The sequence below is a fragment of the Acinonyx jubatus genome, chromosome D1 (assembly GCF_027475565.1).
Source record: "Acinonyx jubatus isolate Ajub_Pintada_27869175 chromosome D1, VMU_Ajub_asm_v1.0, whole genome shotgun sequence".
Classification (NCBI taxonomy): domain Eukaryota; kingdom Metazoa; phylum Chordata; class Mammalia; order Carnivora; family Felidae; genus Acinonyx; species Acinonyx jubatus.
The window spans coordinates 32,858,725-32,875,216 of NC_069390.1; the positions used below are offsets into that span (position 1 = coordinate 32,858,725).

The window sequence follows — 16,492 nt, forward strand, 5'->3', positions numbered from 1 at the left end:
ATGAAATGACTAACAGAGAAGAAGGTCTGTAAACCATGTATCTCAGTGTTTGTGACTGTTGTGGGCTCATTACATAGGTTTTTGTTCTTCCAGAGTTTTTGGGAACTTTGTCCCTAACGCTGTCACTTAATTTACTTTGCTTGCTTCCGGATCTGAGGTTTTGGACATGAAGCCTCCCCAGCGTCTACTATGAGAAATACTGGCTCATGAAAGAAAGAAAATGGGAAGAGACTTTGGAGCATGTGATTGCTGGATCTGTAGAGCCTTTTCCAAGCTGCCGTGCTTATTATTCATTAACACAGCAGCTTGGGAAGCGTGGGTTGATACATTCCTCAAGACTCCACATGATATGTTTGCTTTAGTAGGAAACGAAGGAATCGTAGTAGCGTGAGGTAGTGTGCCTGCTTGCTCTGCGTTATCACCATTCACTGCGTCCTAGAAGTGTTTATTTCTCCAGAGTGTGGGCTTGCATTTCGGGACAAACCACATGCAGAGAGCTCATTTGGTCATTTCTATGAATGATAAGTAGTGGAGAAAAGGCACTTTTTGAAGTTAGGTTACTTTAGTTTTTCCCTTGGCTTATAAAAGGGGGCAGAGATTTGGGAAAAGGGAGCAAATATCTCAGCTAATGTGGTTAAACACTCTTTTCTGTTGACAAGTAAAGGTAATCAGGCACTCTGCATTTTGCCACTTCCTTCATTATTTTATAAAATACTCTTTCATGAGCCCTGGCATAATAGACGAAACTCCTCAAGGAGAGCCCATAGATACAGGGACATTACAAATATTAGAGGCAAAAATTAAGAACCCTGTAACAACTTCAGGCTGTTTATAGTGTTTGTCTTTTGGTAGAACTGAACATTTTTCTTTTTTTAAGATTTTATTTAATTTTCAAAGTTTATTTATTTATTTTTGAGAAGAGACAGAGACAGTGTGAACACGGGAGGGGCAGAGAGAGAGGGAGGGGGAGAGAGAAAATCTCAAGTAGGCTTCGTGCTGTCAGCACAGATCCCGATGTGGGACTCAAACTCACAAAACCGTGAGTCTATGACCTGAGCCCAAACCAAGATTCGGATGTTTAACCGATTTAATTTTTAAGTAATCTGTATACCCAATGTGGGGCTTGAATTTATAATCTTGAGATCAAGAATATCATGCTCAACCGATTGCCAGCCAGGCACCCAGACTTGAGCTTTTTAAAGCAGCTCTTTCAGATAACTTGCAGGAGCGGTCATAGTCATGCGATTACTTGCAGCGCTGGGGGGGGGGGGGGGGGGGCTGTTGCCCCTTATGGTCCTCATGGTACAATGTGATTTTTTTTAAATGTGACCTTTTGGGGCACCTGGGTGATTCAGTCAGTTAAGTGTCCGAATTCAGCTCAGGTCATGATCTCGCAGTTGCTGGGTTCAAGCCCTGCATTGGGCTCTGTGCTGACAGCTCAGAACCTGGAGCCTGCTTGGGATTCTGTGTCTCCCTCTCTCTCTCTCTGCCCCTCCCCTGCTCATGCTCTGTCTCTTTCAAAAATAAATTCATTAAAATTTTTTTTTTAAATGTGACCTTTTGAACACTCCCATTTCAACTGTGAGAATTATCAACTGAATTTTGGTTAGTGAGTTTGGGATATAGGAAGGCCCCTGAGAGGGCTTGTGCTGAGCCTGCCCTAAGGTAGACTGTGGGGTGCCATGGCAGTGGAATGGCTAGCATTTTTGAGGGGGAAACAGTTTCTGACTAATGAGTTAACACGTTGGTGGGTAGTAACAGAAGTGTGAGGTGTATGCCCTGTTCTGGGCACTGTTTGTACTTGACCTGCAAGACTAATGGGCAAGAAACAACCAGTAGAATGTAGCCTGTGACCAAGTTTAATGATGAGTTCTAGGAATTCACACACAGGTCATGTTCATAAGAACTAAAGTCTTCATGGGCAGTAATGCTGGAGTTGGGTATTCAAGGAGAGAAGGTGAGGTTGTGAGGTGAAGACATTTAAAGACATAGTGACCGTCTTAGTGACATAAAGCCAGTGACACTGGCTAGTCTAGAAGCAAGAGGATTTGCTAAGGAGAAATATTTTTAACACTGAGCAGGTGTTAAAACCATCTTTCCCAATCCCTCATTTTACATATGGTGAACGCTTGGAGGTAAAAGGCCAAGAGACTGATGGCATAAAGTAAGCTATTGTGAGCCTGAATGTGGAAAGCCTTGAAAGGTGCTAGGGTGCTTGTGAGATCAAAATGTGTGGTGTGGCTTTTTAGGAGGAATTTAATTTAGGGGCATGAACCCTGTGTTACACCTGTGGTGTTCCTGAGAAGCCAGCATTGTGATCCTTGCTACTGAAAAAATAATTCTCAGTATTCACTCTTGGTTTCTGAGTCTTCTTGTTCTCTCCCCACCCCCATACACACCTTCTGTATACATCTATATATTAATGCTAGGTAAGGATCAAGTATTATCTTTCCTAGGGATATTTGCATTCTTAAAAGTTCCAGAGAAAATAATGCCTTTGAAAACTAGAGTGTCAGGGACACCTGTGTGACTCAGTAGGTTGAGCATCTGACTCTTGATTTCGGCTCAGGTGATGATCCCAGGGTTGTGGAATCAAGCCCAGAATCAGGCTCCTTGCTCAGTGCTCTCTCTCTCTCTCTCTCTCTCTCTCTCTCTCTGTCTCTCTCCTCCTCTCCCCACTCATGCTCGCTCACTCTCTCAAAAAAAAAAAAAATAAGTTTCAGACCTCAGTGACTTCAAATGAAGGAGCTTTTCTTGTGCCCCTAAAGTCAGGGTATAGAAGAGAAGCAGATTGGAAGGTGGAGGGACCAGAGGTCTAAGAAGAGGATATTGTACATCTGGCGCTTAGTAGACACTCATATTTGTTAATGAATTAAACTTTTTTGTGGACAAATGAAACTTTTTAGTGAATGAGTGAATCGATGTGAATAAGACTCAGAGGTACAGGGTGCTTACAGAGAGAAGAAAAAGGGATGAAAATAGAACCTTTAAAGGAGGAGTGAATATGACTTGATGACTATGTGATCCTAAGACATGAGGAGAGAGAGCATAAAAAAAATTGGAGATACAAAATCTTGTTGCTTGGGAGAGTATCCTGATGAAACCAGGAAACTGGGACAGTCCTGTGTTTAACATATGGGCACACAACTATCATTTTTAAGTCAGTGCTTGGAAACCTTCAGTTCACCTGTTTATAAGTTATTTACACGAGTTGCTGTCTTTCTCTCTGCTTCTTCTCCCTAAATTCCTGTTTAACTTTTTCTCTCATTTCTGTATGCCTGGGAAAATGGGAAGGAAAGTGGGGCTCAGTATGAATTGTGGGCCCAGATATCTTATAAAAGGACCCAAAGAGGGGCGCCTGGGTGGCACAGTCAGTTAAGCGTCCGACTTCAGCCAGGTCACGATCTCGCGGTCTGTGAGTTCGAGCCCCGCGTCAGGCTCTGGGCTGATGGCTCAGAGCCTGGAGCCTGTTTCCGATTCTGTGTCTCCCTCTCTCTCTGCCCCTTGCCCGTTCATACTCTGTCTCTCTCTGTCCCAAAAATAAATAAACGTTGAAAAAAAAAAATTAAAAAAAAAAAAAAAAGGACCCAAAGAATTCTTGTCCTTTCCTTATTCACGCTTACTCACTCTTACTCCCACTTAAATTTGTCACTTTAAATTTTCTTTAGGAAAACATTTCTTAAAAAAAAAAACAACAAAAACACCCACCTATCTATTGATCGATTGATAGATGCCTTTGTTTGAAAAATTATGCTTACAGTGACTTTCACTTTCTGCCTCCCTTTTGCACAGAACATGTCGCCCTTGGTAATGGATAGATAACAGGTTGACTTGCCTGCAGAAGGCATTCCTCCTTAACAGACCGGTTTGCTCTGATCCGTGTAAACACTCCTGCCTGCTGACCAGTGGTCTGTATTTATGAGGCATTTGGAAAACACTGCAAGCTGCAGAGAGTGACCATGAATAGCAAACTTAATTTGGTTTAATGTGTTTTGGCTTGCTTGACCTCACCAGAATAAAAATGTGCCTGTTTGAATTATTGTATTGGGAGTTAAAAAAAAAAAAAATTCTACAGACATTTATCTCATTGGAAGAATCTTGGGATCACTTTAGCAAAGGTTTAAGTCCATGTTTAATGTCAGATAGACTTGAGAAATGTTTAATGTAGAGCTTTAATCACAGATCAGTTTATTGTGAGTTCTGAATTTTAAGAGCCTGAATTACTATTTTTTTTTCTTGCTACTTTTTTCCCCCTAGACGATTGGCTGGCAACGACCTCTCTTTTATCCACCCAAAGGCCTTGTCTGGGTTGAAAGAACTCAAAGTTCTGTAAGTAATGCAATTTTAGAGTTTCACAGCTGGCTGTGTATTTTCTTTCTGCATAGTCAACATGCTTGGAGCTAGGGTAAGCACAGTTTCTTTTAGTTCAGGATTAAAAGATTTAAGGAGTGGCCAATGGGTAGTGTGGGATGCAAGGGTTCATTTAGGCAAACTTGGGTCTAGATAACAAAAGTTAAAACTCTAAATAATAGGTGTTCTGACCTTCAGTGTATTACAGTTGAATGTGGGGCTTTTTGTTGGGCTAATGCACTGAATCAAAATCATATTTAAGCTTTACTGGTAGAGCTTTGTTTCTACTTATTGTATACCTTTGAGGACTTTGAATTAGCTGACCCTAAAGGGAAAAAGGCTAACAAAAGCTCAAAGTGTTAAAATCATTTTAAAGCCAAAAGGACTTAGGATGCCTATAATTTATATAGTCTGTTGAAGGACCAGGAAATGAATTCCTGGCATTGGTTAGGCATTTAGAGTATGGCAGATTGGGGAACAGATGAACTGACTGCCAACTCCACTTCTACCACTACCTTGCTGAGTAACTGTCTGTAAGTCACTAGACGTCTCTGGTTCAGTGAGTTACATGTACCTTTTACTATTCCATTCTGTGGTTGTGATTCATGTCAAGCGGTCATTGTATTAAGATGACTAGAAATGGCTTTAGGCAAAAGTAATAAGGACTTCATTTTCAGTACAGATCTATGCCTTTCTTCTCTGGGTCCTGTTAGATGGTTAAAGCTCTATTTTTGCTGTGGCCCTCCATTCACTGAGGACATGTCTGCTGCTCCCTAAGAACTTAGGGTCTGCTATCTTCTTGGAAAAACTGGCTCTACTGAGTGTCCATGTTTCTGGGCTCTGCTTTATTCCAAATTGAAAAGGCACTAGGGATTCCAATAGGTTTGTTTGTTATACCTCTCCCAGTTAACTTGTTATGCTTCCTAATTAACATTAAAAGAGTGATGAATGTTAATTAAGGTGCCTTAATTCTTGAGAATGAAACACCTCTGGAAATGTGGATTATCAGTAGGTCTGTGTTAAGAGATGGCTTGGGATAGTGGCTTAGGTTTCGTTTCTGGCCTTATAGCAAAATGCTTCTTGCTTTTTCTGCAGTTCTCTTTTCTTGGGTGCTTTACACCTTGACCTTTCCTCCTTTCCTGCCATTAGAAATATTTTTTAGATAGAAATCGCTCTGAATTCTTCTAAGAAAAAATAGTAACAATTGCTTGTTATTCACTAACCAAAAATTTCCTTCCAGAACCCTGCAAAACAATCAGTTGAGAACAGTACCCAGTGAAGCCATTCGAGGACTGAGTGCTTTGCAGTCTTTGTAAGTAACTTTTTCGTTTTGTGCATTCTTGAATCATAAGTAGACCACTCAACTGCTAAATGTGTAAAGAACTGGAATCCTAGCAAAAGGGGAAATTTATCCTCTCATCTGGGATAAAATTGGGGATAGCCAGGTGCTATTATCAAAATGCCATTTGGTGACAGAGAAGCAGGTGGATCAATTTACCCCCCTTCTTGTGTCAGATGCTGGGAGAAAGTTACAAGCATGCACTGCTGGGTTTAATTCCAGGAGCTTGTAAATGGCAGGTGATCATCACCTCTAGAACCAGAATTAGATGTGTACAGAAGTTCTGGTGTCTTGTGCCATGGTGGTCAAGAGTCAGTCACAAAGAAGTTCCTGTTTTAGGTAGTAAGGATAATCAGAACAAACTGATTATAATTCCTCATCTGTGGACCTTGAACTCACACCTTGAACTTACACTGGGGGTGTAACTTCTTAGTCTCTTGTACTGCCTTCTTCCCAAGGTTTGTTTTTGTTGTTGTTGTTATTGTTGTTTTTTGAGGAAAGTTTGGTTTTATGTGGAGTGTTCAAGATTTCAACTCTTGGTTTTTACCATGTTCAAAAGCTTGGTTTTTATGAATTTCAAAGGCTTTCTCAAATAGCACTTCACTTTGTTCTTCTTTGCATTCTTTCCCGTATGTATGTGTGTGTATATATATGAACCTGGAGAAAGGTAATCACTCCTTCCATTGTTTTGATACACATACCCCATACATCCCTTCCTCCTGTAGTGGGTGGATCAGGTAAGCAGCAGTGGTATCACAGGGACCATGCAAAATCCACAGAAGATTTTGAAGAAACAACCATTTTTATATTAAATACACATATTTGTTAATGACTACAATGAATGTTATAAACTAGTATTGTTGGGACTACAACTTTTCGTCCTTTTCATCTTTGGGATCAGAAGATCAAGTTCCTCTGTCTCTAGGGGTACCTTAAAGGAAAAAAGTGAGAAGCACTGAGCTGATGTGTGTGGTTATTGCAATTCGCTTTTTGTCAAGATTAAGAAAATCCCTTTGCATATTTATCTGTCTGAATGTTTGCAATGCTCTCAAAAGAAATTCAGATTAATTAGAATTCTGAAACAGGCTTGTCTGGTTTGGGATCCCCACTTTGTCACTTGCTAGCTGTATAACGTTGTGCAAATTATTTAAAATTCTCCATAGAGTAATGTGCTCATTACTCGCCATGTATTTTAATGCATGAAAAGCACTTATAACAATATCTGACATGTGGTAAGTGTTCAATAAACATTTGTGGAATCTATTAACAGTAATAATGGTATATTTTTATCAGTACTTTTTTCATTACTAGTTTACCCAATTTACATAACCAGGTGATGGAGATGTCTGAAAGTAATGAGAAAGTATTCTTCAAAACAGGGAACTTAATTTGCTGTTCTACTAGAGTGGTGAATACCAATGTACATTGTTTTGCTCACGTCGTAACCCCAAAGACAGCGGGGAGAAGGCGTAGTTTATCAGAGTGTGGTACTTTGTCCTCTTGGACCAGAAGCACAAGTGGGGAGATCACGAAAATGTAGACCCCTAGGCCGTATCCTGGAAGTAATGGTTTTTTCTCTTTAAAGGTAGGATCTAGGAAGCTATATTTTTTTTAAAAAGTTCCCCAGGTAATGCTCATGTACATGGAAGTTCTGAGAATCACTCTGAATAAAAACTCATAATAGTTATCACACTTCGCTATGTTCTGGGTCACAAAATTAGGTTTTAACCATATCATGTAGTTGTGTAATCTACAAATCTGTCCCATACATTTTCTTTTTATTGCCCTTTGAAATAACTTCCAATGTACACTTTTGTAGCATATGCGTATAGTAGACTTGATTGAAAATAATTGAACTGCTTGTCTCATCTGTTTGCTGATATAAAACCATTTTTAACTACACCCAGACACATCACTGGAAATTGGAAATTGCAGATTACCTTTTGATGGGGATTAGACATTCTAGTAGTTATGAGAAATGAATGTGAAAATTTAAAAAATGTACTAATAAAGCATATCATACTCTATAAAAGTTAAACTTTAAAATGTATCTAATGTCATAAAAAAGGAGTATCTGAGGTATTCATCATTCCATTTCTAGTTTCAATAGAAGTTGAAGGTAGAAATATATTAAATAGCTAATTTTGCCACAATGCCAAGTTTATGGAATATAGGATTTGTTATTTGCCATAAGTAATTGAGTAGACTCTGACTAGACTCTATCAGTGAACAGATTGGAATGAGTCCCTTCACAGATATGTGACTCACCTCTACAGACCTTCTGACCTTGGACAGATGTGCATGGAGGGAGCCATCTTATCTCCCTCAGACATTTTATTTATTTTTATTTTTATTAAAAAAAAATTTTTTTTATTCATTTTTGAGAAAGGGAGAAACAGAGCATTAGTTGGGGAGGGGCAGAGAGAGAGAGGGAGACACAGAATTCGAAGCAGGCTCCAGGCTCTGAGCTGGCAGCACAGACCCTGACATGGGGCTCGAACTACGAACTGTGAGATCATGACCTGAGCTGAAGTCAGACGCCTAACCAACTGAGCCACACAGGCGCCCCCAGTAGACATTTTAAATAGTTGTTTTCTTTTACTTCTTCAGAATTCATTTTTTTTTAAGAACTGCATACAGCGTTGTTCTTATTTCCCAAGACTAAATGATCAAAATATTCCATCATTTTGTCTAGTTGGAAGGCTGAAAAAGACAAGGAACAGAAAAACTACGAAGAAAACATGCAGATAGATTGTGGTCCATAAGCGCAGTAAAGTCCACATGACATTTATTGATAATTTAGATGATTTAAAGTGTTTTTCACAGTAGGTTTCTCCCTCTAAAATAGTATTTTAAAGAAAGCATGTTGTGCTCATCAGTCATTGAGTAATTGCATAGTTTAAATTATCTCCATAATTGGGATGGGGGTGGGGAGTGGAGAGGAGTCAAAGCAAACTATTTTCTTAAGAAAGGCATTGGGATGTTTTTATATGCATCAGAAACACAAGGAGATAAGCCTGTTTTACTTAAGAAGGAAATGTACATGGGTTTGTTAGCATAGTGGGTGTAGCATTCAAGGTAGATACTATTGAAATTCTGTCACGGTGTAAAACAGTCTTATCAGTGCTTGAGTTCAGTTTGCAAATCTGATCTTCAGACCTGAATTACATGAAAGGTTTCCTTGTGGTTTTGAAATAGTGCTTAGAAAGGAGCAAAGTTCGTTAGGGGTTGAAATTGACCAGAAGTGGTTTGATACAAGTGTGTGAGGATGACTATAAAATCTGAAAGTGAATTGTCAATGTTAATATAAACGTAGCATAACAGTTTTCCACAAACCCATGGAAGTGGCTAAAGCGTTGTCCTAGCAAGCTATTAAATGACATGTCAGAATTTGCACCACCAGATTTTTTTGTCTTTAAATTATATCACACTTGGGAGCACCTGGCTGGCTTAGTTGGTTGAGCGTCCAACTTCAGCTCAGGTCATGATCTCATGGTTTGTGAGTTTGAGCCCCACATCAGGCTCTGCACTGACAGTTCAGAGCCTGGAGCCTGCTTCAGATTCTGTCTGTCTGTCTGTCTGTCTCTCTCTCTCTGCCCCTTGCCCCCCCCCCCCCCCGCCTCCTTGCAAACACTCGCTCTCTCTCGCTGTCTCTCAAAAATAAATAAACATTAAAAAAAATAAAAAATAAATTATATCACACTTGAATGGTAAAGGAGGATTTCAAAGACTGACTGAATTTCCTAGGTTTTCCACAGTAATTGCATCATCTTAACAATTTATACTTGAAACTGGCAATAAAATATAACACTATAATATATATGTTACTGGTAAGTTAGAAGTAGAGAGAAAAAGGGAAAGCTTTTGATTATAGAATAGATGTTGATAACAGACATTCATCAGTAAAATGTGCATATGGAATTATTGTAATTTCATTTAAGACAAAAAAGTATGTGAGTACTCAGTAAGATATAAAACAGGCTTTTGAGAATAGGGAATAGACACACATTTTAAAGACAAAAATAGTAAGGGAATTCAGTTAATAGAGTGTTAACCCTTTAACAACTAAAGTACACTTAAAGTAATAGTTCTCTCTTGATGGATTGAGTTTAAATGGTGAAATACCTTAAACAAACCCACACTTATCTCCCCACCTAGGAGATATCTGATGCTATTTATGCATCTACTGATTCAGTTATAGTATTTTCTTGGTCTCTTAGTTAGAATTAATATTAAATGTGTAAGTCCTTGGTACAAAGCCGTGATTCTAAGTTTCTCTGTGAAACACTGATCTTGTTATAGGGGCAAACTCTTTACATTTGTGAGTGTGCTCCCAACATCCGCATGTGAATTGAGGTGTAAGGATTAATTACTGAGTCATCACAAATCCTTTGCCTCATTTAGCTTTATTTAAGTGTCCCATTTTTCCAGAGTTCTTCTTCCTTTTGACCTCTTTTTTTGTTTTTTTTTTTTTAGAGAGAGAAAGAGAGCAAGCACTCCAGTACCTGTGAGCAGGGGAGGGACAGAGAGAGAGAATATCTTAACCAGGCTCCATGCCCAACGTGGAGCACATTGTGGGGTTCAATCTCACACCCTAAGTTAAGGCCATCTCTTTTCTTTGATGGTACATAGTACAGAATTCTGCAGGAGCATAAATGGTGTATATAACACTGAAATAATGTTAAAAAGGTACAGATAGCTTTCTCTATAGTATTTTGCCACATCTTAATGAAACCTTTTATAGAGAAGGCTTAATTTCAGTGCAGTGTTGTGTGTGTATATAGGGGAGCCTTTCTCATTATTTTATTGACTATGAATGCACATTATCATCAATATGATAACATAAGCAATTTAAACTTTTAAACTGCGCTAATGCTGAGAAACTGGGAAGGGACTTCAATTTGTACTTAAAATACATTCCAAACCCCTTACCTAGTTTACAAGGTCTACATAATCTGGTCCCCATTTGCATCCCCAGCTATGTCTCCCAGGACTCTCCACCTTCTTCCTGTGTTCTAATCACTCCTGACCTTCTGGGAGTTGCTGGGACCACATCCTGCTGGTTTCTGCTGAGTCTTTGCCCTCTGGATCTCAGTTTATATAGCACCTTGTTAGGGAAGCAAAAATAAGGTAAAAACAGACAGGGAGACAAACCATGAGAGACTCTTAAATACCGAGAACAAACTGAGGGTTGCTGGAGGGGAGGGGAGGGGAGGTGGATGGGGGATGGGCTAAATGGGTGGTGGGCATTAAGAAGGCACTTGTTGGGATGAGCACTGGGTGTTTATGTGTAAGTGATGGATCACTAAATTCTACTCCTGAAATCATTATTACACTCTATGTTAACTAACTTGGATTTAAAAAAAATAATAAAGAAGAAAAAGAAAGAAAAAAAAAACACCTTCTTAGAGATGCTTTTCCTAACCCATACATTTTAACTAACTTCCCTCCCCCTTAGTCTCTATTGTTAGTCTTTATCTTGGGACCCTGTTTAGTTGCTTCATAGCATTCTTAAGCACTCTATAATCACTTTTTAAAAAATATTTACTTGTTTTTGAGAGAGGCAGAGTGTGAACAGGGGAGGGGCAAAGAGAGAGGGACACACAGAATCTCAAGCAGGCTCCAGGCTCTGAGCTGTCAGCACAGAGCCTGACCAACCTGGGGCTCGAACTCAGAAGGGGTGAGACCATGACCTGGGCCAAAGTTGGACGCTTAACCGTCTGAGCCACCCAGGCGACCCTATAAACACTTTTAAAATGTATTATATTGTGGGTCACTCTTCATTAGAATGTCAGTCTCATGAGGACAGGTCTCATGTCTGTGTTCACCATTTTTATCTCTTTTGTGCCTAACAATATGCTCAGGTGTTAAATGAATAGCTATAATTAAATGGTTAATGCAATTAAATTCTACTTATAGTTAGTTACGTTATATGGTTGATTATATGTTTATATGTTCAGTGTCTCTTTCTCTAAGTGGAAGTTGTGCAAGGTTGTGAAGTGTGTGTGTGTGTGTGTGTGTGTGTGTGTGAAAGAGAGAGAGAGAGAGAGAGAATACTATCCACACATTAAAGCAAATCTCTTAAGCAGCTCCATGGCCAGGACTTTGGCAGTCTGTATTTAAAGGGTACCTGTTTCTTCTCAGAGGTAGGTGCTAGAAACTAAACAAGCCTAAAAATGTTTGTTTGTTTTTAAATTTTTTTTAATGTTTATTTTTGAGAGAGACAGAGCATGAGTGGGGGAGGGGCAGAGAGAGAGGGAGACACAGAATCCGAAGCAGGCTCCAGGCTCTGAGCTGTCAGCACAGAGCCTGACGCGTGGCTCAAATCCATGAGCCATGAGATCATGACCTGAGCCGAAGTCAGACGCTTAACCAACTGAACCACCCAGGGGCCAAAATGTTTGTTTCTTAAGGCAGCTGCCCGGTTCCCTGTGTTGTCCCCTTTTTTAGTGCTTATCTCGACTTTATCAAAAAGAAGCTACCATCAGATCCTTACCAGGATCAAGGGTCTTTAACCCCTGAGACTCGGACTGGGGCCGGTGTTTCAGAGCAGGGCTCAGCATTTGCCGGGAGGGGAAAGGGGCCACTAGGGCAGGCCCAAAGCTGGAGCAGCAGAAGGAAAGAGACAGATGCAAGCACTGCTCCAAAACTCAGAAATTCCTGACCTCGCCGACTGCCAAACTCCAGGGCTTTAAAAATATGCCGTCATTTTGACTTTTCACGTTTTTTGTGTTCTCTAATTTTCACCAGGAGGTCCATGCCTGGGAGGTATGAATTTCAGTAGTGAGGTTGCATCAACATGGGAATTGTGAAGAGGGTTGTCATTTGGCACATAACTGTCCTTTGTCATATTAACATCAGGGTGTCTTTGGGTTGGAACGTGCTTATTGCAATAATTAGGCCTGATTGTGCCAACAGTAACGTTAGGACATCATTTTCCAGATTTTTAGATGGGGACTTAATTTTTTTCTTAAATGTTTATTTATTTATTTTGAAAGAGAGAGGGAGAGCGAGAATCCCAAACAGGCTCCCTGCTGTCAGCACAGAGCCTGAGGCAGGTCTTGATCTCACAAACTGCAAGATCATGACGTGAGCTAAGTCCAGAATTAACAGTTATTAAGAAAAGAGCACAGTGTTCACAGGAAACATTAAATAGCTACTCTGATCAGTGTTATTGTAACCTTAAGCCTTCTTTTAAATTTTCCCCAAATTCTGGAATTAAAGACACCTTGCTAATAAGATGCCTCATACTCAAAATCGAGTCCCCATCAGGGGCGCCTGGGTTGCTCAGTTAGTTAAGCGTCTGACTCTTGATTTCAGTGCCAAGAGAAGAGGCGGTTATTTGACTAGTACATGATACCTATAGTTTTAACTTGCCTGCTGGTAAGAAGGATTGTTAGAAGAATCCCTTGAAATGATTTGTTGCTGTAAACACTTTTCTTTTTTTGTAAATATTTCCTTAGGTTTTCTCCTTTGGCATAAAGTTAAAATAGCAAATTTAATATCAGATTTTAGTTGTAATGTAAAATTTTAAGTACAGTAGCTTATTTACTCAGCTTAGTTTCTTCTTCTTTTTTTTTTTCTTTCTAGTTTTGATTTATATAGATTCTGAAACATAAACTTCGATCTAGCTTTGGCCTTTGGTGGGGGGGGGGGGGGTTCTTTCTTTTTTTCCAACATTGTTTTGCTATAAAGTCACTCTTAGCCAAAGATTCTTGAAAGATTGTTCTGTAGGAAGGGAAAGAACAGACTTCCACCGTATAGTCTTGGAAAATTGGTGGATTTTATGAGACTTTCTAGAGAAATTGAAGAAATAAGGAATGCCATGGCTCCGGCCGTTTTTGTAACTCTTTTCCGTTTTGAAAACGGAGAGCTGTGTGACTTGGCTCCTTCTGCTAGAATTCGTTCTTGAACGTGGTGGTTTCTGTTTCTGTCAGGCGTTTAGATGCCAACCATATTACCTCAGTCCCCGAGGACAGTTTCGAGGGGCTTGCTCAGTTACGACATCTGTGGCTGGATGACAACAGCTTGACCGAGGTGCCCGTGCATCCTCTCAGCAACCTGCCAACCCTGCAGGCACTGACCTTGGCCCTCAACAAAATCTCAAGCATCCCTGACTTTGCATTTACCAACCTTTCAAGCCTGGTAGTTCTGTAAGTATCCATCCCTTTTAATACCTTATGTCTGTGTGAATCTGGGAGCAAAAGCAGATTTCTCGTGACAGATTATTAGGAAAGTACCTCATTTTTTGTTACGCTTCTGAAGAGAGAGCATTTGGGGGAACTGCCTCTTTTTGCAAAATTAAATGTGCTGACTTTTAAAAACACAAGCTAGGATAATTACAAAATTAACATCTGATAACTGTTGAACCTCTCTAAAATGTGTGGCCTTTTGTAATCATAACAAGAAATTGGGACATTCAGCAAATACTTGGACAGCTTTTACTTGTGTACCAGCAATGTATCGAGTGTTAAAAGAAGTAGAGTTGTTTTGAGATGATCACAGAAAATAAGTTTGAGTGATATTTCATGTTTTGAACATCTTGTCTTTTCAAAGAATGTATCATTCTCTGTGTTTTTAATCTTTACAAACTTGGACATAATAAAATGGCATTTCTTTTAAAAGCTGTTACTCGGGCGCACCTGGCTGGCTCAGTTGGTTAAGCTCTGACTTCAGCTCAGGTCATGATCTCACAGTTTGTGAGTTCAAGCCCCGCATTGGGCTCACTGCTGTCAGCTCAGAGTCCACTTTGGATCCTCTCTCTCTCTCTCTCTCTCTCTCTCTCTCTCTCTCCCTCCCCGCCCCTCCCCCACTCACTCTCTCTCTCTGAAAAAAAAAAAAAAAAAAATAGGGCCGTCTGGGTGATTCAGTCAGTTAAGTTCCAACTTTGGTTCAGGTCACAATCTTACGGGTTGTTTGTTCAAGCCCATCTCAGCACAGAGACTGGAGCTTGCTTCGGTTTCTGTGTCTGCCTGTCTCTCTCTGTCCCCCTGCTTGTGCTCTCTCTCTCAAAAGTAAATAAACATTTAAATAAATTTTTTTTTAAATAATAATAAAATTAAATCTGTTACTCATTCTCACTGGTGTAAGGTGAGACTCTTCCCTCCATGATGTTTTCCCCCACCTCCTTGCCAAGGGGAGCTCACCACAATTTTACTTCATATAATTAAAAGCTCATCAGAGCTTTTGTTCTGATATGGCTAAATATTAAAGAATCTTCAATGTGTGTACCATTTTCCCACTAGAGATACTTTGTTTTTCCATGTTCAGTGAATCCAAGTCTGTGCAGCGTATATCAAGAAATACACTATTTGTTTTCCATTAGTCAAGGGTTGCAATGTTTAGCCACACTCCTCCTTTAAGCCAATTTAGGCATATGAAACATTATAATAGTTGCTACTGGGTGATTTGAAAGTCATTGTGATGCTTTTTTCCGTAGACATCTTCATAACAATAAAATTAAAAACCTGGGTCAACACTGTTTCGATGGACTAGATAACCTGGAGACCTTGTAAGTTGATTCAGATTTCGGATGGTTATACTGTGATATTGGTGATGCAATTTTGTATTTCATTGCAGGAGAAGGAAAAAATAATGGTCTTGAGTTCAGCTCACTATTAACTGACTTTAATACATGACTAAATTTTTGCCACCAAATAACATAGTTAGGAATACTAATCTCAGTTTATGGTTAAAGATGGCACATAAGTTTGAATTTGATATTTCTTTCAAAAGTACACATAAAAAAGCGGCTCAATCTGTCAGACTGTCTACTTTCTCAAAAATTTTGGGTCTGTTAAAATGTGCGACAGTTTTGGAATACCGAGCCTTATAAAATTAATTCTGAAAAATCAGCTTTTTTTGTTTGTTTTTTCCATGATCTCAGCTGACTTACTAATTATTAACACTGGGTTTGAGTATTATCTCTGCTTTCTTAAATGCTAAATGAAATAAAGTTTTCCATTTTGCTTAGGATACTTTTGTTGTTCCTGCTAGTTAAAGTTTGGGAATTCTGGATGTTTCCACTGTACATTGCACCACTGTTTGAGCAAAAGACCTTGTGCAGCTATGCATAATCAAGAATAGGATTTTATTTTTGTTGTTTTAGTTTATTTTAGTTGTCTTTATTCAAAGATTTATAGTATTTGCTATTGTGGTGTAATAAATAATTCAGACAATGTCCCAATTAGGCTAGTAACATTTGATTGGAATGCTCAGGGCTTGTGATATTTTGTTTAACTGAATATTCTGGTTAGCCTAATTAGAAGACTTAAAATCTCTTAGTTCTTTATGAATCTACTTTCCTGTCTAAACAATGAAAGGATAGTGAACATCAGTGGACATTGGAAGGTGGAAGCTCTTGAAGAAGATAGTTCCAAGCTCAGTTCTCCTTTACTAAGTATGTAAAATACCAGTGTAGCAGAGGACTGGATGGAACCGATCCTAGACCACATATACTCTTCCAATTACATTAAAATGAAACTTCTTCTTCCCAGCTAAATTCTTACTTGCCACTTTTCTTTCTGCGTAGAAAAAAACAAAATAGGTCCCTAAAGAGCTAGACTTTTGATTTTGTGTTACTCTCATTCTAAACCATACTAATCCTATCCCATCATGCTCTTTAGGTTATAAAATAAATTAAAACTTAAACACTCAAATTAAGACTTTTTCTTACATGCCACTGTGGCTTTTCTTGCTCCTAATTAATGTAACATTTTCAACAATTTATAACCTGCTTCAGGGTGCTAGTGGTGTGAACCCATCCTGGTGCTCGACCTTGTTCGTACTTATCTCAGGTCATCT

At 39.3% G+C, this 16,492-nt stretch overlaps 1 protein-coding gene across 4 annotated transcripts in view; it reads left to right on the top strand.

Moving 5' to 3' along the window:
- Positions 1-16,492, top strand: part of LGR4 (leucine rich repeat containing G protein-coupled receptor 4) — a 101,950-nt gene that overhangs the window by 70,010 nt on the left and 15,448 nt on the right. For all 4 annotated transcript variants that reach the window (XM_027072961.2, XM_053203359.1, XM_053203361.1 and 1 more), the window contains 4 exons: positions 4,258-4,329; positions 5,591-5,662; positions 13,627-13,842; positions 15,129-15,200. In XM_027072961.2, the coding sequence (XP_026928762.1) occupies positions 4,258-4,329; positions 5,591-5,662; positions 13,627-13,842; positions 15,129-15,200 (432 nt within the window). The remainder of the gene's footprint in view (positions 1-4,257; positions 4,330-5,590; positions 5,663-13,626; positions 13,843-15,128; positions 15,201-16,492) is intronic.